We start from the raw sequence: 21,454 nt of genomic DNA, 5'->3' as shown, positions 1-21,454 counted from the left end.
CAAAGCATTCACTTAGAGGACTGACCACATTCCCTGCCCTGTTATGCTAGTTTTTTTTTTCTTTTTTAATTTTCAGAACTGCCTTGCCTCTCAACTAGACTGCGCATTGTAATGCCCAGTGATGGCAACAATGATATCAGTAGATCTTTGAGGTAGGAAAATGTATATCTGGTTCCACGTTCTGTACATGATCAATTAGACCAGTGGTTCCCAAACTCTGTACTCAAGGCGCCCTAACAGTCCAGGTTTTAAGGATTTACATGGTGGAACACAGATAGTGTAATCAAAATGAATGAGGTGCTATTTAAAACACTGTTCTCAAGCATGGATATACTTAAACCCTGGAGTGTTAAGGTGCCTTGAGGAATGAGTTTAATTGATTGATGAGCAAGATTAGTGAGACTATTCATCAGGTTACTGCAGTAGGAAGGTGTGGGGAAAAGCAGAAGCAGAGTAGTCTCACTGATCTTGCTCATCCATTAATTCAAATCAGGTATCTACAACATGCTGACATTTCCCTGCCATGCCATTAGATTAGTACAGATAGGGCACCCTTCAGAGACCACTACATACTTGCCAACAGTCACTTTTCGAATTTTGATAAAAAGAACATGCCCCCGATTTGCACAACCCACAACCAAACAAGGGGGATGTAATTAACCTTTCTAAACTTTAGACATCCAAAGAGTGGAGAAGTTGCCCATAGCAACCAATTCCATTCTACTTATCATTTATCAAGTACATCAGTGATAGGCAACCAGATGCACTGTAGGGGCAGCACCGGACAGCACTGTAGCCTTTAAAAGTAGTAACTTCCTCTCAGTAGTAAGTTAATTACAGACAATGATCTATAATACCATAATGGTAGGCCTTCTATGCCAGCATTTCAACCTATAGCAAACAAATATGACAACAAAGCAGGAAGGAGCTGAGGGCTGCATGTCAAGCCTTGGAGGGACGCCGGTATCACCAGGGCAGCCTGTTACCCATCACTGAAGTACATGCTATAAGATACGTAGAAGCTAATTGGTTGCTAAGGGCAAATTCTCAACTTGTCCACTCTTTAGGTTTGATACATCTCACCCTAAGGTCGCAGCCATTTCAAATGAGATCACACCCTCTCTGACAAGCTACATCCTGGGGGAGATTTACCAAAGCTTGGAGAGAGACAAAGTAGAGAGAGAGAGAGAGAAGTCCAGACCAATCAGCTCCTGTCATTTTTCTAGCAGAGCCTGTAAAATGACAGTTAGGAGCGGATTGGTTGGTACTTTATATCTCTCCAAGCTTTGATAAATCCCCCTCCATCTGCTGCTGATATTCAGGACTGTTGTACACCTATTTTCGGATGGACAATGGTTCTATAACCAATGTTTGTTTGGGCTTAAATAGGGTTATGGATTATGGTTCTGGATTATTGTCAGACTCTACTTCCTATGTAATATAGCGGCTATTACTTTCACTTTTCTGGTTCTTTTAGCAATTGCAATAAAAATGTGTCATTAAAAATATTGATAGTGACTAAAGCTGCCTAAAATTGTCAGGAAAAATAAATAATTCCCAACCCGAACCGCAATAGGAAAATAAGAGCATTGTGTCTGTGGGGAGGGAATCGTGTTGGAAGAACCAATGGTGTTATTATTGGGATCAGTGATATAACATGTATGATATGGATATGATCAGGGCCACATTAACAATGGGGCAGATGGCACTACAGACGTCCACATAAAAATAGGCCCATCATGATGATGACCAGCCATCCAGCAGGGCTCATGGCCGGCCATAATTCATTACCATTAAAATTCAATTTTGATTTTTGCACAAAATGATGCAATTATTCTTCTTTTACATATTTACGGAGACATTGGGCTGATACTGTAAGGGGTGTACACGCCCACATGGCACTGGCCACACCCACATGCCACTGGTCACACCCACACGGCACTGGTCACAGCTCCTCCACTTCTCACAATGGGCCCTTGATCATCTAACACCCCAGGCCCACCTGGCCCCTAATATTAGGAGTATATTCTGACATTATTCTGCAATACATGACTACTGAATATATTTAGCATTTTGGGGGGAATTTTTTTGGCATACTCTCTTAATTTCTAATTTGATTAGGATGGACTTAGCGATATATATATATTTATATCGCTATCTCCATTCCCGTGCTACAAACACACGTACAAACGACACTGCGAGCGCCCAGGCTTCATACTGGCTATTACCATTAATGCAATCTCATTAGCACGGTGCTAGTGTATGGCAGAACAGACTGGGCTATGTGAACTGCAGACAGAGCGAGCTGTGTAAACGGACTCCCCTACAACAAACACATGGCTTGTACACCTACAGACACTGTACACATGGACGGTTCCTCTAATAAGGCTCAAAACTAGCCCTTTATACGTCTGATGGACAGTGGCAGCAGACACTCAGCACACAGAAAGGTACAGGCCTTCTAATCCCTGCACAATATCCAAATTGAAGATATTTTAGTTTAGAAATAAGTAGGTTCCTGAATATCTGTACAGCAGTAAGGACGATCCTGACCCCAGATTAATATCATTATCCTGGACAGCGCCAACATAATGCACAGTGCTGTGCAAACACTTTACTCAGGAACGTCATTGCCCACCGCAATGCAGCTTACAGTCTAGGATCCCTAACACAAGCACACAAACTCGCCTTTATAGGGTCTATTCATCATTAGCATCTCATATCTCCCCTCTAATTAGCATCTGCTATCACCGCTATTCGCAGCGATAACAGAAGACATTACAGTCATGCCAGGACAGCACATCCAAAACGAGGCTGTACCAGCAATGCCTCTGCCCCATTGGCAGGTCATTCACTGCTTGCTTAAGGCAGGGGTGAAGGAGGTGTTTGTACTGTGCATGCTCGCATTCCAGGCTGCTCTGGAGGAATGCGAAGATCCCACTCTGGTGACACAGTAGCAGATTGTTACCACCATATGAAGATGGTGTAAGCCACTATCTAGGGGGGTGCATCAAAGTGTGGAGAGATAAAGCACTAACCAATCAGCTCCTGTCATTTGTCAAACACAGCTTGTAAAATGACAGAAGCTGATTGGTTGGTACTTTTCTTGTTATCACTTGTTACTAATCTTAAATGGTGCTCCAACCAATCAGCTCCTAACTGTCATTTTTCAAACACATGATACGAGCCGATTGGTTGGAGCTCCATTTAGGATTAGTAACGAGCAGTGGCGGCTCCAGAGGTGAGGCTGCAGTGAGGGCCACAACTCAAATAGGGGAACCACACCAACTGCCCGTGAGCCCCGGCTGGATTTTTGGCAGCATTTTGGGTAACAGTTGGTGTGGCTCTTCCATTTGAATTTTGGATTGAATGCAGTCCCACCTCTGGAGCCGCCACTGGTAACGAGCGATAACAAGAATATCACTCGCTGATAAATCTGGGCCTTTATCTCTCTCCACTTTATCTCCTTCCAAGCAGGGGCATATCTATAATGGGTGCATGGTGTGCAGTACACACGGGCCCCTGGGTCCAAGGGGGCTTACATCGCACACATTGCACCCATTATAAGCCTTTATACTTACCTGTCCGTTGTCTCGAGAGTGATGCCCTGTAGGTCCGGCGGTGCAGAGCAGCAAAAAGCACTGGGAAAATGGCGGCGGCCATTTTCCCAGTGACTTGCGCATGCGCAGTACTGCTGTCCCACTTAGCCAGAATCTACTGCACCCGCCGCACACCGAATGAGAGAGGAGGGGGCCCGCACGGGCCCCTCCTCTCTTAAAACGGTCCCTGCCTCCAAGATTTGATACATCTCCACCAATCTCTAAAAAATTAAGGTTTTCAAAGCTTAATAAAGTGGTCCTAACCACTGACCCCAGTGAAAATTGTGGGAACTGCTGTATTCTGCGTTACTGAGCCCTGGAGAGATCTCTGATGTCCCCTGCATTCAGCATTTGGTGAATAGCCCTGATACAGTACCTATAAAAAAACACATTAATCAAAAGGAAACAGCTTGATAACTGTATCACAAATACACCACTAGTAGTACAAAGAATGAATCATCTGGCTGTATGAATTCTAGGAACAAGTCAGATTTGAGGTAGCTATAAAGATATTTATACATTAAGGTCTATTATATGTGTCAGAGGAACAAGAAAAAACAGGCCAACAGGATTTGGAGCCAATAAAAGAAAAAAAAAAGACATTTCTGCAGCTGGAACAGTAAAGAGCTTTCCATACCTATACTGTATGTGCAGGCTGCAGGCTCCCAATAGCTTATCCAGACTCTGTCCTGCATTTGCAATTAAAGCAGGAGGTTATGAATGTAGGAATATGCTGTGTAACAAAGAACGGCTTAGATTTTTCTCTCCGTGTTTTTGGCTCTAGCAATCAGACGTTTGGCAAATGTGGCAGCTTGCTGTAAATGTAATTACGACCATATGTCATATTATCTAATTACAGTAAAGTAAAATATTGAGAAAAAGATTTTTTCGATGTTGATAATCCTAAACTCTCCTCCCATAAAATGCAAAGACCAGGGGAATTCAAATCTCTTAAACTATGTACACACTATACTATTATTGGACCGATTTGCCAATAATCTGGTGTTCGGCCTCATTTATTGTATAGTGTGTATGAACGATCGTTTCAACGTTTCACAGACAAAACGGTTAGAAAACACCCCCTAACGCATTCCTTCCATTATCCGATCTGTCGGTCAAGACTGAAAATCTGGGCCTCATTTCCTGATATCGGGCAGTGTGTGTGCGTTCTCTATAATCTGCTGATATTCCTTATGCTATTTCCTGATATCGGGCAGTGTGTGTGCGTTCTCTATAATCTGCTCATATTCCCTATGCCATTTCCTGATATCGGGCAGTGTGTGCGCGTTCTCTATAATCTGCTCATATTCCCTATGCTATTTCCTGATATCGGGCAGTGTGTGTGCGTTCTCTATAATCTGCTCATATTCCCTATGCTATTTCCTGATATCGGGCAGTGTGTGCGCGTTCTCTATAATCTGCTCATATTCCCTATGCTATTTCCTGATATCGGGCAGTGTGTGTGCGTTCTCTGTAATCTGCTCATATTCCCTATGCTATTTCCTGATATCGGGCAGTGTGTGCGCGTTCTCTATAATCTGCTCATATTCCCTATGCTATTTCCTGATATCGGGCAGTGTGTGTGTGTTCTCTATAATCTGCTCATATTCCCTATGCTATTTCCTGATATCGGGCAGTGTGTGCGCGTTCTCTATAATCTGCTCATATTCCCTATGCTATTTCCTGATATCGGGCAGTTTGTGTGCCTTCTCTATAATCTGCTCATATTCCCTATGCTATTTCCTGATATCGGGCAGTGTGTGTGTTCTCTATAATCTGCTCATATTCCCTATACTATTTCCTGATTACCATCATCCGTGAGGGCATACATACAAATTCACTGAAATTCTCCAGGTATTTCATTTAAACTGTGTAGTGTGTAGCACAGATATTGGGGACATGATTTTGCTGAAAAATCGTCTAATTATCCGTTTGATCAAAAAATCGCATAGTGTGTACCTAGCTTTAGTGCTTGTCCTCATGGGGTTTTTTAGCAATTTGCTTTTAAGCACTAGAAGCAGTTTTAAGGCACTCAGCAGCATTATACAGACACCATTTTCACGCTGGGAAGCGCAGTATTTTTAAAAGAACGCGTTTCGGTGCGATCTCTTACATCACACTGATTTAGAAGGTGTACAAAACTCCCCTTGATGTTGATGGTAAAATGCAATGTGAATGAGCCCATATTTTGAGGTAAGACTCACTTTCAGCATCCGTTTCATTAAGTCATACCTCCCAACTGTCCCGCATTCGGCGGGACAGTCCCGTTTTTCTGGGACTGTCCTGCTGTCCCACCTGCAGGCCACAGTGTCCCGCGGTGGGGTGGGAAGTAGGGGGAAGCAAACACCGCTTGCAGCAGGTATGCAGAGCGAGAATAGATGCTGTGTGCATGCGCACAGCATCTATTCACAGCACCTTAATCCTAATCGTCCCTCCCCGGTGCCTAACCCTCTAGTTAACGCTACCCTCCCCCTGCACCCAGATACTTACCTTCGGGATGCCGACGGTCGGGATACTGGTCCCGCACACCAAGATACCGACTACATCCCCACTACACGATATAAATGAACGATTGAACGATAACGACATCATTATCGTTCAAACGTTCATAAATCGTGCAGTGAATATGCCGGCAACGACCAGCGACGTCGGCATCTGTCATCGCCTGAACCTGCTGTCAAACTTGACGTCAGGTTGTGCAGATTTGTGGATGAGGGAGGGTGCCCACACTGAACAATATATCATTCAGTGCGGGCTCAATGTAGTGGATATGCGACATTAGGCAACATGTATTAATGATTGCATTTATTAACGATCATTAGCGTACATCATTGTGAACTTACCGTCTTTTTAAGTGTGCCAGAATTATTCATAAAAATCTCGCTTGGACAGCTTCGCAATATCCAGTATGTATGGCCGCAGATTGGCAAAAACACTTCTGAAAGGGTTTACGGACATTCACCGGCAGTTTTACGCTGCTGGCAAAAGTCAATATGAAATGTACATTTTGTTAAATTGTGAGACTATGAGATAAGCGGGAGAAAGGGTTTATCTCAGCTTCATAAATAGGCCCCTATATATCAACTATATTTTAATACCAAATTAAACATAATCTAATTTATTTTGGGTTTAGAACATGAACATGTTTATACAATATTGTAACAACGGCTTCACAGGAATATATGTGTCAGATTGGCCGGGAAGTGATGAAATACAATAGGCAGACTATTTTTCTAAGGAAAATTGACCTTGTAAGACACGGCGGCTTCTGTTAGAACAGGACCATAGTGTGTGTTTACCTGCATTTACATTGTGTACAAGTACACAAGTCAGACATGAGTCAGCGTATGTATGTGTGATTCACTTCATTGTGTATGAATGAGTGTATCAGAGTGCGTGTGTCTGCGTGTCTGCCTGTTATGTGTTTATGTGGCAGAGGATCTTTCTGCATGTGTGGGGAGGGAAGAGGAACGTTGTCTATGTGTCAGCGTGTCTGTGTGTGTCTGTGTGTGTGTGTGTGTGTGTGTGTGTGTGTGTAATAAAGAGAGTCACTGACAGATGGAGAGAAGGGGAGGGCAAGAGAGTGCCAGGGGTCAGCAGAGTGCATGAAGTAGTAAGAGAGCATGTCGTGTGAATGAGCAATGGGCCATAGATTCTCAGCATGTCACATTACCGAGACATACACACATCATTTATTAAAAGACACTTTCTAACTTAAAAATCTTCTTTCTATTTGTGATCATACAAATCCCAGCATGACTGCGCCGTCTGTTACATGTGGCACACAGCTGTTCAATCTTGCACCTCTTGGGTTGAGACAGCCCCAGGATTATAATCTCACAGTCTTCTGAAATAATTCCTACGACTGCATGTTATCTGTCTCCTTGGTTGGAGACTTATGAACTGATGCAGAGTAACATGTAGGTCTGCGATAATCGCACTCGCATTACGTGCATGGACTATACCCATAACCGGAGTCATCGTGTCTGTGTGGCTGCACCACCCCTATCTGTACGCTTGGTTACATAGTTGTCGTCATTATTTGTGTGCAATTACACCAGCCCTATTCTTGATGCAAAAGATCCGTCTGAAAACAGGCATAATTACACGTGCGCCCGGCTTTGGTTATAGTCTGTAAATGCATAACGCCCCTTTCCCACCCTCGCTAAACTTATACCCTTTTCAGACATACGATCCGGGAAATTCCTGCTAGGACCCAGGAATTTTTCCTGTACAAAATCACGGGTATTTTCACACTACAGCGTTTATCCGGGAAATTCCAGGGTAGACCCCTTTCAGACATAAGCAGGGTTTTCCTGTATTTTTACACAGAAAATCAGTTTTCCCATATCAAGTGGACGCTTTGCTGGCACACAATGGACGCTTTGCTGGCACACATTAATGAGGTCCTGCAACATTAATTCAAAGGTGTAACTTTAAAAAAATTATGGCACAACAGTTGTGTTTTCAAAACAAAGTTTTAGTTTAATAAAGCCTTTATTGCCACTCCTGTCCCCACTCCTCACCCATTCCAGATTGCGGATCTGTTGTGTGCAATATGTCCGTCGTCTCTCCTGTCCCTCTCCGGCTGCCGCTGATGATGTCATCATCATGCAGCAGGCAGCTGTGGCCGGCCAATCAGGAGCTGGTTGGTGAAGCCCAGGAGGAAATTCCCGGGTAGCGCCATTCAGACATGAGCAGGGTAATTTCTCAGGACTTAAGTCCCAGGAAATTTCCTGGTCAATTGCCCGGGTACCTTTCAAACATAAGCAAGATCCTGTGAATTTGGCCAAGACAGGCCAAAATCCCGGGAATCTCAGTATGTCTGAAAGGGGTATTAGTCTACGTGTAGTCACCCTGTTACACCCCTTCATCAACATGTGGAGATCCAATGATTTGTCTATGACCAGTCCTCACCCATAAATGTGTATGATTGCCTCTGGAGCATGCACCGTGCAAACACACGCAACATCCGTCAGCTCCTTATTCCTCATGTAGTGTAGAGGATACAGGACACTTGGGAGCTAGATACCACGGATAATCCGGTCACTTTGCACTATACCTTGGTCCTTGCCAGCTCTGCTCATGTCCTGTCTCACAATTGTTCTTTACTGTTGCCGTAAATTGACTTTCCAGAAAGGGTGAGATAAACCAGTCTATCTGGGTGAATAGATCTTTTTTTTTTTCTCTCATTATTAAACTCTTTTTTCCCGGTAAACATTTAGGATTAACATCCTACCGCCGATTAGGAAAAAATATGGTCATGTTTTATATACAATTATGGATTATGTAGTCCTGTTCTACTTCATATCAGGAGTTCACCCCTAGATACACCCATTGGTCCTGAAGACATTTTTTTACCCCAGGCTTTAGATTGTCCAATACTTGCCCCCCTGCACTAGCAATGTTATTTTTTAAATTATCAATCGTTCCAACACTGTCAGGTGTATTCCCTCAAGATAACCAGGGTTCCCGATAACAAACCCAAATTTATAAGTTTATTATCCATCTTCTAGTGAAATTCTGCCAGAAGATGACAGTACAGGCCCCACTGACCCAGGAAAAGGATACAGGTTGAATAGAGAATAGCCTGATCTTGGCCAGTTTTGCTGGTCCTGTCAGCTCTTGCAGTGCTACTGTAGCAAGCAGCGATCTTAAGGTCCGGCAAGTTGTATAAAGGCTCCCAATATGGTCGCCATAAAAGACCCACAGGCGGTAAACATTTAGGATTAACATCCTACCGCCGATTAGGAAAAAATATGGTCATGTTTTATATACAATTATGGATTATGTAGTCCTGTTCTACTTCATATCAGGAGTTCACCCCTAGATACACCCATTGGTCCTGAAGACATTGGGGTTTACTGACACATAACCGGGCCACCAGGTCGCTCTCCTTCCTGCCTCAGCCATCTCTACCTTGCTTACTTCCTGCACTCAGGTCCCTATCTACACACTCATGTCTCATGTCATCTGTCTGTCGCCCCTCTCCCCTAGATTATAAGCTCCTAGAAGCAGGGTCCTCCTCCCTACTGTCTCACAGCCTTCTTCTCAAGCATTTCTATGACAGCCTTCACTTCCCAGCTGTATTGTGTATGGAGAATTGTGTTGCTAATTGTTACCTGTGCTCTGTTTATAAGTTGGTTACTGTATTGTAATGTAATGTTCTGTGTACCCCTTACTGTATGTACGGCGCTGCGGACCACTTGTGACGCCCTATAAATAAAATGTAATAATAATGATAGAGCAACTGTGTAGTAACCCATAGCAACCTGCTTTCATTGTGTACCCTGCGCTGCATTTATACTTCTGTGTTGCTTTGTTTTGGGGGGTTTTCCGCACATTACTGCATATCTAAGCAGACACTTTTTTTGTGTCTGTGGATGACTTCACCCATACAGACCGATAATCCAGATGAAAGAAGAGACAGCTGTGCAGTCACAGCTGCCAAACATCCCTAATTTCAAGGGAAAGTCCCAGGTTTATAAGAGTTTTCCCTGAAAATTTTCAATACCATAGAAATGTCCTTGGTTTTCAATATCGACCATCCACTGAATGAAATGACTGGTTTTTGTCATACTGGATACAATCCTCATTTGTTATTCTTAATATATGGGATTTTTAACTCTGAGTAGCATTGAGAATGAAAATAGATAACATTAAATAGCATTATCACCATGTTCAAAAGGCATACCATAAAGAGGACTGTAGTCTGCAATATCTACCTGGGCGGTATAATACATGACGTGCCCAGGTGCATCGGCACAGCACCAGTGACCATGGAAATCATTTCAAACTGTCAGTAATACCCCTTTTCCACCAAGAACCTGGCTCCAACCTGGGACACTGAATACGGGGTCGGAGCCGGGTTATACCCCTTTTACATCGGCGGCTGGTCCTGGGTTATTTCCTGGTCACACCTCACCCGGGTCTTCCGTGACCCGGGTCTTCCGGCGTTACAGTGGACGCCTAGAGATGATGTCATCTTCAAGTGCTATTGAAGCCAGCCAGTACGTTGGTTTGAGGTATGACCCGGGTCATGCCTTTTACACCAGATCGTTAGCCAGGTCGTTCCTGTGTGCAACCCTGCTCGCTACCCGGGTTAGATTCTCAGGTCACTTGACCCAGGTTTTTGCGTCAGGGACCCATTTACACCGAGTCTCAACCCAGGTTGACAGATCAATAACCCTGATTAATGTGGTGATGTAAAAGGGGAATAAGTATGGAGGGAAGACATGGTGTAATACACAGGGGGAGAGAATGAGGAGTATAAGAGTAGCAGAGATAGCAATGAAATGCAGGCCGCTGCTAACAGAAGACAGTTCACAAACCAAAATCTATGGCACCTACTCTAAAACACAGGTGATTCACAGTGAGCAAAGGAATTGCAGAGTGAGAGAAAGGAAGTACATAGTGCAAGTATCTAATGAGTGGAGGAAGTACAGAGAGTGAGGATTGAATGAGCAGAGGAAGAGCAGAGTGCAAACAACATAGTGAGGAAGGAAGTGCAGAGTGTGAAGGACATAGTGATGAAGTGCAGAGTGGGAAGAACATAGTGATGAAGTGCAGAGTGTGAAGGACATAGTGATGAAGTGCAATGTGTGAAGAACATAGTGATGAAGGAAGTGCAGAGTGTGAAGAACATAGTGATGAAGTGCAGAGTGTGAAGAACATAGTGAGGAAGGAAGTGCAGAGTGTGAAGAACATAGTGATGAAGTGCAGAGTGTGAAGAACATAGTGATGAAGGAAGTGCAGAGTGTGAAGAACATAGTGATGAAGTGCAGAGTGTGAAGGACATAGTGATGAAGTGTAGTGTGAAGAACATAGTGATGAAGTGCAGAGTGTGAAGGACATAGTGATGAAGTGCAGAGTGTGAAGGACATAGTGATGAAGTGCAGAGTGTGAAGGACATAGTGATGAAGTGCAGAGTGTGAAGGACATAGTGATGAAGTGTAGTGTGAAGAACATAGTGATGAAGTGCAGTGTGAAGAACATAGTGATGAAGTGCAGAGTGTGAAGAACATAGTGATGAAGTGCAGAGTGTGAAGAACATAGTGATGAAGTGCAGAGTGTGAAGAACATAGTGATGAAGTGCAGAGTGTGAAGAACATAGTGATGAAGTGCAGAGTGTGAAGAACATAGTGATGAAGTGCAGAGTGTGAAGAACATAGTGATGAAGTGCAGAGTGTGAAGAACATAGTGATGAAGTGCAGAGTGTGAAGGACATAGTGATGAAGTGCAGAGTGTGAAGAACATAGTGATAAAGTGCAGAGTGTGAAGAACATAGTGATGAAGAACATAGGGCCTGATTCAGAACCAGATGCTAAGAACCGTTCGCTCGTAGCTGGACGATTTTTGCATTGTGGGCATGCATCACAGTGCGCGAACTAGTGCGAAAGCTCGGGAAGCGTTCGCTCGCTGCACATAGACTGCCCAGCAGAGTGAGTGACAGGAGAAGCCATTCTGGGTAGTGAGAGGGGCTGGACATTATAAACAGGGGAGTGGAGGTGCGAACGCATGTGTGCCTGGGCATCTTAACGCTGTTTCAGAGGCGTGCATAATTAACAGGCAGCGACATAGTACACGTCACCTGGTTGTAATTCACACTGAAGTGATCGCAGTGCTTGTGGTAGGGAATAGTCAACCTCAAGCGCTGCGATTGCATCCGATGGTCCACGATGTACCGATGGTTGCATACACTTCCTGGGGATGACATGAGCATGTGGGCATCTTAAGACAGGCTGATGGGCGTCTGCATACACAACGTAATCACATGCCAAGACATAGTGGGCGTGCTTATGCCTTGCCACGTGATCGCCTGCCTTGCTGGGTGTGCGCTAAATTTGCATACGCTGGGTGCGAGCATATGCATCTACCGAGCGGTTCTGATTGAGCTCCATAGTGAGGTAGAGCAGAGTGTAAATAACACAGTGAGAAAGGAAGAGCAGAGTGTGAATAACATACTGAGAAAGGAAGAGCAGAGTGTGAATAACATAGTGAGGAAGGAAGAGCAGAGTGTGAATAACATAGTGAGAAAGGAAGAGCAGAGTGTGAATAACATACTGAGGAAGGAAGAGCAGAGTGTGAATAACATAGTGAGAAAGGAAGAGCAGAGTGTAAATAACATACTGAGGAAGGAAGAGCAGAGTGTGAATAACATACTGAGAAAGGAAGAGCAGAGTGTGAATAACATACTGAGAAAGGAAGAGCAGAGTGTGAATAACAGTGAGAAAGGAAGAGCAGAGTGTGAATAACATAGTGAGGAAGGAAGAGCAGAGTGTGAATAACAGTGAGGAAGGAAGAGCAGAGTGTGAATAACATAGTGAGGAAGGAAGCGCAGAGTGTGAATAACATAGTGAGGAAGGAAGCGCAGAGTGTGAAGAACATAGTGATGAAGTGCAGAGTGTGAAGAACATAGTGATGAAGTGCAGAGTGTGAAGAACATAGTGATGAAGTGCAGAGTGTGAAGGACATAGTGATGAAGTGCAGAGTGTGAAGAACATAGGGCCTGATTCAGACCCAGATGCTAAGAACCGTTCGCTCGTAGCTGGACGATTTTTGCATTGTGGGCATGCATCACAGTGCGCGAACTAGTGCGAAAGCTCGGGAAGCGTTCGCTCGCTGCACATAGACTGCCCAGCAGAGTGAGTGACAGGAGAAGCCATTCTGGGTAGTGAGAGGGGCTGGACATTATAAACAGGGGAGTGGAGGTGCGAACGCATGCGTGCCTGGGCATCTTAACGCTGTTTCAGAGGCGTGCATAATTAACAGGCAGCGACATAGTACACATCACCTGGTTGTATTTCACACTGAAGTGATCGCAGTGCTTGTGGTAGGGAATAGTCAACCTCAAGCGCTGCGATCGCATCCGATGGTCCACGATGTACCGATGGTTGCATACACTTCCTGGGGATGACATGAGCATGTCGGCATCTTAAGACAGGCTGATGGGCGTCTGCATACACAACGTAATCACACGCCAAGACATAGTGGGTGTGCTTATGCCTTGCCACGTGATCGCCTGCCTTGCTGGGTGTGCGCTAAATTTGCATACGCTGGGTGCGAGCATATGCATCTACCGAGCGGTTCTGATTGAGCTCCATAGTGAGGTAGAGCAGAGTGTAAATAACATAGTGAGAAAGGAAGAGCAGAGTGTGAATAGCATAGTGAGAAAGGAAGAGCAGAGTGTGAATAACATAGTGAGAAAGGAAGAGCAGAGTGTGAATAACATAGTGAGGAAGGAAGAGCAGAGTGTGAATAACATACTGAGAAAGGAAGAGCAGAGTGTGAATAACATAGTGAGGAAGGAAGAGCAGAGTGTGAATAACATACTGAGGAAGGAAGAGCAGAGTGTGAATAACATAGTGAGAAAGGAAGAGCAGAGTGTGAATAACAGTGAGGAAGGAAGAGCAGATTGTGAATAACATAGTGAGGAAGGAAGAGCAGAGTGTGAATAACAGTGAGGAAGGAAGAGCAGAGTGTGAATAACATAGTGAGGAAGGAAGCGCAGAGTGTGAATAACATAGTGAGGAAGGAAGCGCAGAGTGTGAATAACAGTGAGGAAGGAAGCGCAGAGTGGGAATAACATAGTGAGGAAGGAAGCGCAGAGTGTGAATAACAGTGAGGAAGGAAGAGCAGAGTGTGAATAACAGTAAGGAAGGAAGCGCAGAGTGTGAATAACACAGTGAGGAAGGAAGCGCAGAGTGTGAATAACATAGTGAGAAAGGAAGAGCAGAGTGTGAATAACATAGTGAGGAAGGAAGAGCAGAGTGTGAATAACATAGTGAGGAAGGAAGAGCAGAGTGTGAATAACAGTGAGGAAGGAAGAGCAGAGTGTGAATAACATAGTGAGGAAGGAAGCGCAGAGTGTGAATAACATAGTGAGGAAGGAAGCGCAGAGTGTGAATAACATAGTGAGGAAGGAAGCGCAGAGTTAGAAATAACAGTGAGGAAGGAAGAGCAGAGTGTGAATAACAGTGAGGAAGGAAGCGCAGAGTGTGAATAACAGTGAGGAAGGAAGCGCAGAGTGTGAATAACAGTGAGGAAGGAAGAGCAGAGTGTGAATAACAGTGAGGAAGGAAGCGCAGAGTGTGAATAACAGTGAGGAAGGAAGAGCAGAGTGTGAATAACAGTGAGGAAGGAAGAGCAGAGTGTGAATAACAGTGAGGAAGGAAGCGCAGAGTGTGAATAACACAGTGAGGAAGGAAGCGCAGAGTGTGAATAACACAGTGAGGAAGGAAGTGCAGAGTGTGAATAACAGTGAGGAAGGAAGTGCAGAGTGTGAATAACAAAGCGAGGAAGGAAGAGCAGAGTGTGAATAACATAGTGAGGAGGAAGTGCAGAGTGTGAATAACATAGTGAGGAAGGAAGAGCAGAGTGTGAATAGCATAGTGAGGAAGGAAGAGCAGAGTGTGAATAGCATAGTGAGGAAGGAAGAGCAGAGTGTGAATAGCATAGTGAGGAAGGAAGTGCAGAGTGTGAATACCATAGTGAGGAAGGAAGAGCAGAATGTGAATAACATAGTGAGGAAGGAAGCGCAGAGTGTGAATAACAGTGAGGAAGGAAGCGCAGAGTGTGAATAACAGTGAGGAAGGAAGAGCAGAGTGTTAATAACAGTGAGGAAGGAAGCGCAGAGTGTGAATAACACAGTGAGGAAGGAAGTGCAGAGTGTGAATAACATAGTGAGGAAGGAAGAGCAGAGTGTGAATAACATAGTGAGGAAGGAAGCGCAGAGTGTGAATAACATAGTGAGGAAGGAAGCGCAGAGTGTGAATAACATAGTGAGGAAGGAAGCGCAGAGTGTGAATAACATAGTGAGGAAGGAAGCGCAGAGTGTGAATAACACAGTGAGGAAGGAAGCGCAGAGTGTGAATAACAGTGAGGAAGGAAGAGCAGAGTGTGAATAACATAGCGAGGAAGGAAGAGCAGAGTGTGAATAACATAGTGAGGAGGAAGTGCAGAGTGTGAATAACATAGTGAGGAAGGAAGAGCAGAGTGTGAATAACATAGTGAGGAAGGAAGAGCAGAGTGTGAATAGCATAGTGAGGAAGGAAGAGCAGAGTGTGAATAGCATAGTGAGGAAGGAAGTGCAGAGTGTGAATAACATAGTGAGGAAAGAAGAGCAGAATGTGAATAACATAGTGAGGAAGGAAGAGCAGAATGTGAATAACATAGTGAGGTATGTAGTGCAGAGTTCAACAGAAAAGTAGGAAAGAGAAGAAAAATAGCAAAGATGAACAAAATGTTCTGCACCACTTTGTTAATGAGTTATCCACAGAACAACTTCCATTGAACACAGTGGGGGGTGGATCAGAGGTGGATGCAGTTGCAGTAGCGACTTTTGTCGCAGGCGCTACTGGTTCTTTATGCTAATGGCACGGGTGACAGGCATCCTATTGAGACTTCCACTGGCTGCGGCTTGAATTCACCAATGTTCGTACAAAGACGCACTATCATCAGACCATTGGTAGTTGCATCTACCTATGGCAAGCGCAGTGTCCGAGTGACCAACGACGGCGATGTCAGTGCACCCCCAGTGTGAGATTTTAGGGGCATGGATGAGATGGGTCTGTGTGCAGAATATGGAATTGCGTTCACAGTAGAACCACAATGAGTCCATATCGCTAGAATCACTAGTTTGTGTTTTTATCTATGTCTTTGCATGCAGTGGCCACCAACCAACTCTCCATATAAGACATATCAGTGACATAAGGGAAACCAGACACAGCTTCCACTGAGTATCACCAATGTTATGTAAATATCATGTAGACAGAGCTCCCTCTCTGGATATTAGTGGTCTGAGTATGTCAGTGTGGCAGACTCACAGCACAACACACAGCAGCTCCTCATCCAGGGTCACACAATGAGCACACAAGAGCCTTCCCTACTTTCCTGGATGGTGTTATTAATGCTACTTAATGCACAGTACCCTGAAAACGGTGGAACCCTACATTTGTAACAATGACACTGTTACCAATGATTACAGTCTCCAGGGAGCAATGCAAATGCCATAATAACTGTCCATGTCTACAAAACCACTACACATATATATTAGCAACTGTACGTGCACAAAACTTTGTCTGTACATAGGTCCATCATGGTAATACTGTGCAATAAATGCACTGGCTGCTACATGTGTGTAATTGCAGATAAAGACACACTTGTCACAGGTAGAGAAAAACACAGATCTAATATTAAAGTCTCATCTGAACTGTCCGAAGTTCTTCTCTGTGTGATCCCTTCCCCCCTCCTCTCCCCCACTGTCCCCTCTTACCCTCCCTCCTCCTTCCCACTGCTCCCCCCTCTCACCAGCCTTGCAGGGGTCCTTGTAGTCAATGTTTTCCTCCGGCTCCTCCAGATCATAAGGGTAATCCAGGAATTCCTGCCCCTCTCCCAGCAGCAGGACCACCCCAGCCAGCAGCAGCAGGCATGGGAGCAGGGGGGGGCTGGCTGTCCAGGGCATCCCAGCAGCAGCTCTTTCAGCTCTGGCAGCAGCAGGGCTGTGGGCTGCCTCTGCTCTCTCCGTCTCTCTGGCTCTCTTTTTGGGATGTGAAGACTGGAGAGAGAGAGGCGGGATTTGTAGGGATCAGCCCCCTCTCTACAGCCCCTGGGATATCATTGTGTCCCTGGGAAACAGCCAGCCTAATGGGGAAGGAGGGAGGAGAGCTGCGGACCTCTAACCCCTCTGCTGCTGGGGTTGTGCTGGGATTGGAGGCTCCTATGCACATGGAAGCGCTGGGATGCTGGCTGTTGGTATGTATTACCCATGTTTTTCTGTATGTGGGTTACTGTAGATGGAGCCAAGGGGAAAAAGGGTATTTTGAGTAGAGAGCTGCAGACCATCGCAGCATTCTGCAGAGCATTGCAACTGTATTGCATCCATGGTGCCAGCTGCAAAAGGTCCCATATACTTGCATCAGTTTGCTATTCGTTTTCACTGCTAGTACTATGAATGCAAATAGTTCTGACAATAGAACATAATGGGGGTAGTCGTGTTAGGCGCAATGACCGTTTGCGTACATTGGGCCTGATTCTTAGTGGCCGCAAGTCCATATGGTCGCTGCAGCCAGATTGGTCTAATGCGGGTTTATGCAATATGGTCGCTGCAGCCAGATTGGTCTAATGCGGGTTTACGCAATATGGTCGCTGCAGCCAGATTGGTCTAATGCGGGTATACGCATTCATGCGTGTAGTCGTAGCGCCTGCTGTTTTTTTAATACCGTCTGAAACAGACGTATTTTTGTCATACGCACGGTACAAGAGTAGGACGGAACGCGCAGGACACCACCATGACGCTCTTGTGAGATGGTTCTTTTGCGTGCATCTGCGTTGTTACCACCCACAAATGCCCATTTTAGGGATGAAATGACAGAGATTTGTCCGATTCTGAATCGCGCGGAGATACCGATGCAAATAAGCACTACTGCGCTATTTCTAAAACTAGCTGGTTGTAGCTGTACTGCCTGCGACTCACAATCAGGCCCATTATCGCTTATTACTGTAGGCAATCTTTGCCCATTTGTCTGCACACCTCTATGGGGATGCAAGGAAAATAAAAGGCAGAGTACCATCTCCCCAGCCATTCCAGAGGCACCTGTGCTGAACTGTCCCCATTGTTCTGAATATCACTACATTTCTGAATGCATTTTGATTTATCCATAAACATTTAGGGGCTGATTGAGAGCTTCACCTAAGTTGGCCGCAGATGTGGCTGCATTGCCTGCTTGGAAGAAAATGCTGGTTTACTGTACTTAGGGCCTGATTCAGACCCGGTAGCTAAGCTGCGCTCGCTCGCTCTGAGCGATGGTCGCACAACTGCGCATGCATATAAGGCACAGTGCGCGTGCGCAAACAAGTGTCTGCGATGTGAAATCATCTGCTCGTAGTACACAGCCTGGCCGCTAATTTGAGTGACAGATAGCGCCGTTTGAGGGTAGTAACAGGGGAAGGTGCTTGTGAACGGGGGAGTGGATGTGCGAACGCAGGCGTGCCCGACCGTCAGAACGGAGTTTAATGGGTGTGCATAATTAGCAAAGTAGCGTCATTGAACACGTGACTTGGTTGGTTTTTCCCTGAACTGCTCGCACTGCTTGCGGAGAGTAGGGTCTATCTCAAGCGCTGCGAGCAGCTCCGATGGCTCCCGATGTTCTCGATTAATCCTACATTTCCCGGAGATGACGTGTGTAGCGATTGGCAAGGGGGCGTCTTTAAACACTTGCGTGCGCAATATGCCGTCGCTCGCTTAGACATAGAGGCGTCCTTACACCGCAAACAGCGAGCGCATGATTTGCATAGACGGACCCTTTTTGACAGTGAGCAGCCGCAAATAGCGAACGGGTCTGAATCAGGCCCTTCGTGTTGCACACATCAGTGTGAAAGCTGCTGCCATCACTATCATTTGCCTCAGCCCTCTACACCTGGTGCAGGACATCCTCCTGGCATCAGCCAGATCTCTGCGTACACTCACCACTCAATAGTCAGCAGTTCCGCCAACATGCACTTAGCTTACGTATGAGCGCCCAACTGCCGCCCAGACCCACCCACTCAGCCACAAGTGGAGATGGGGATGAGGTGCGTGCGACTGAATTGCTGGTAGCAGTGTACACTCAGCTCCGACGCATGCATAGTGCAAGACAACACATAATCCATCTGCTGAATTCTTACTGTTAAGGCAGATAAACCCTTCTTGTTCCATTTAAGTGCATGTGATGCAGGTTACACAGATGGAGATTTCAACATATCCCTTATTTTTCTCTGGACAGGTATGTTGAGATCATTACTCTTATAACAAATATGTGTGGCCAGCAGACACTCATGCGCTGGAGTCACGATAGAGGAGTGAAGCGACCGCTGATGTCTTCACTTCACCTTTCGGAGTCCCTGTCCCTGCATGTGATATTTCATACATTCCGGCTGTATTGTCACATACTGCTATGCGATTTTGGACACTAATATCACGCCCAGATCGCATTGTGAGTGTGATTATTGATAAATGGTCCCCTAAATACACTGTATCAGTTCTCTACCTGGACAGGTATGTGCACATTATCACTTCTCTCACGTGACTATTATGTGCAGGGTATCAGTTACTTCCCTGCACTGTTATGTGCACAGTATCAGTTATGCCCCTGGACAGGTATGTGTACATACACAGTATCAGTTCTCTCCCTGGTCTGTTATATGTTATGTCGGTTTTCTTTCCGCACAGGTATTTGCACAGTATCAGTTCTGTCCCTGTACAGATATGTGCATAGTATCAGTTCTGTCCCTGTACAGATATGTGCATAGTATCAGTTCTGTCCCTGTACAGATATGTGCATAGTATCAGTTCTGTCCCTGTACAGATATGTGCATAGTATCAGTTCTCTCCTTGGACAGGTTTGTGCACAATATAACTTCTCATCCCCTACCATTATGTGCACAGTATCACTTCTCTCCCTGGATAGGTATGTGCATAGTATCATATTTATTCCTGCACTGTTATGTCCACAGTATCAGTTCTCTCCCTGGACAGGTATGTGCATAGTATCATATTTATTCCTGCACTGTTATGTCCATAGTATCAGTTCTCTCCCTGGACAGGTATGTGCATAGTATCAGTTCTCTCCCTGGACAGGTATGTGCACAGTATCAGTTCTCTCCCTGGGCAGGTATGTGCATAGTATCAGTTCTCTCCCTGGACAGGTATGTGCACACTATCAGTTCTCTACCTGGACAGGTATGTGCACAGTATCAGTTCTCTCCCTGGGCAGGTATGTGCACACTATCAGTTCTTCCCTGGACAAGTAAGTGCACAGTATCATTTCTCTCCGTTGACAGGTATGTGCACAGTGTCAGTTCTCTTCCTGGGGGTTATATGCAGAGTATCACTTTTTCATAATGTTGACATGAAATGTCGACATGGTGGTCTATTGGTGACTTACCAGGTATGGCAGCCCCAGTGGTGTCTTCCAGGTCCGTTGGTGACATCAGGATAACTTCCGGCAGATCCTGTGGCGCTTCTGGCGGTAAGTATGATTAATTCTAACCCCTAACTCTACCCCTGGTGCCTATTCCTAAGCTTCCTTCCTGTAGCCTAACCCTTCCTCTAGCACCTATTCCTCACCTCCCATAGCCTAACCCTAACCCTCTGATGCTGCAGCCTAACCCTAATCCTCACCACCTGTAGCCTAGCCCTAACCCTCTGATGCTGTAGCCTAACCCTTCCTCTAGCGCCTATTCCTCACCTCCCATAGCCTAACCCTAATCCTCACCACCTGTAGCCTAGCCCTAACCCTCCGATGCTGCAGCCTAAATACAGGAGTCACGTGGGTCCCAGACATTCGCATGGAGGAAAGGTATGTTTAAACACATACCCTTCCTCCTGTCTGACCTGATTTCGGGTGTGAGTTTTTTTGTTTTTTTAACCCCATGAATGCCTACTTGGAATGAAGAGGACATGAGCTACGCTAGGATTAGGCGAGTATGGAATTATTTTTTACAGGAGTAGTGGATGTTACTGGACAAGTGGATGTGAATGGCTACAGGGATTATAGGTGAGTGTGAGTGTGAATGTGAGTGTTTAAATAAAACTTTGCTTTTATGGTGTGTAAGTCTTGTCTTTAGTTTAACATTTATTTTGCAGGTGACCTAGAGTTACCAGCGGGCAATTAATGCCCCGCATGCTGGTACTTGTGATTCTCCAAGTACCAGCATGAGGGGGAGACTTGCTGAGACCTCTAGTTCTCCAATAAAAAACAATATTGTTAAATCTATTTTTTATCAACACATTTACACAAATAACCCAGCACCCACCAAGCAGGGGTGCTAGGGATAGCCCAGGCCTGGGGAGCCATGGAGAGTGGGAACCCCTTTAT

At 45.3% G+C, this 21,454-nt stretch overlaps 1 protein-coding gene across 1 annotated transcript in view; it reads right to left on the bottom strand.

Moving 5' to 3' along the window:
• Nucleotides 1–17,167, bottom strand: part of BMP1 (bone morphogenetic protein 1) — a 91,850-nt gene extending 74,683 nt beyond the window's left edge. Inside the window, exon 1 of the mRNA XM_088443401.1 lies at nucleotides 16,908–17,167. Coding sequence (XP_088299527.1) covers nucleotides 16,908–17,061 — 154 coding nt within the window. The 5' untranslated portion in view covers nucleotides 17,062–17,167. The remainder of the gene's footprint in view (nucleotides 1–16,907) is intronic.
• Between the last annotated feature and the right edge of the window lie 4,287 nt (nucleotides 17,168–21,454).

This window comes from Taudactylus pleione, unplaced genomic scaffold (genome assembly GCF_031769625.1).
Source record: "Taudactylus pleione unplaced genomic scaffold, aTauple2 ptg000329l, whole genome shotgun sequence".
NCBI classification, from domain to species: Eukaryota; Metazoa; Chordata; class Amphibia; order Anura; family Myobatrachidae; genus Taudactylus; species Taudactylus pleione.
The sequence above is the reverse complement of the archived record's forward strand: the minus strand, read 5'-3'. Positions and strand labels throughout refer to the sequence as shown.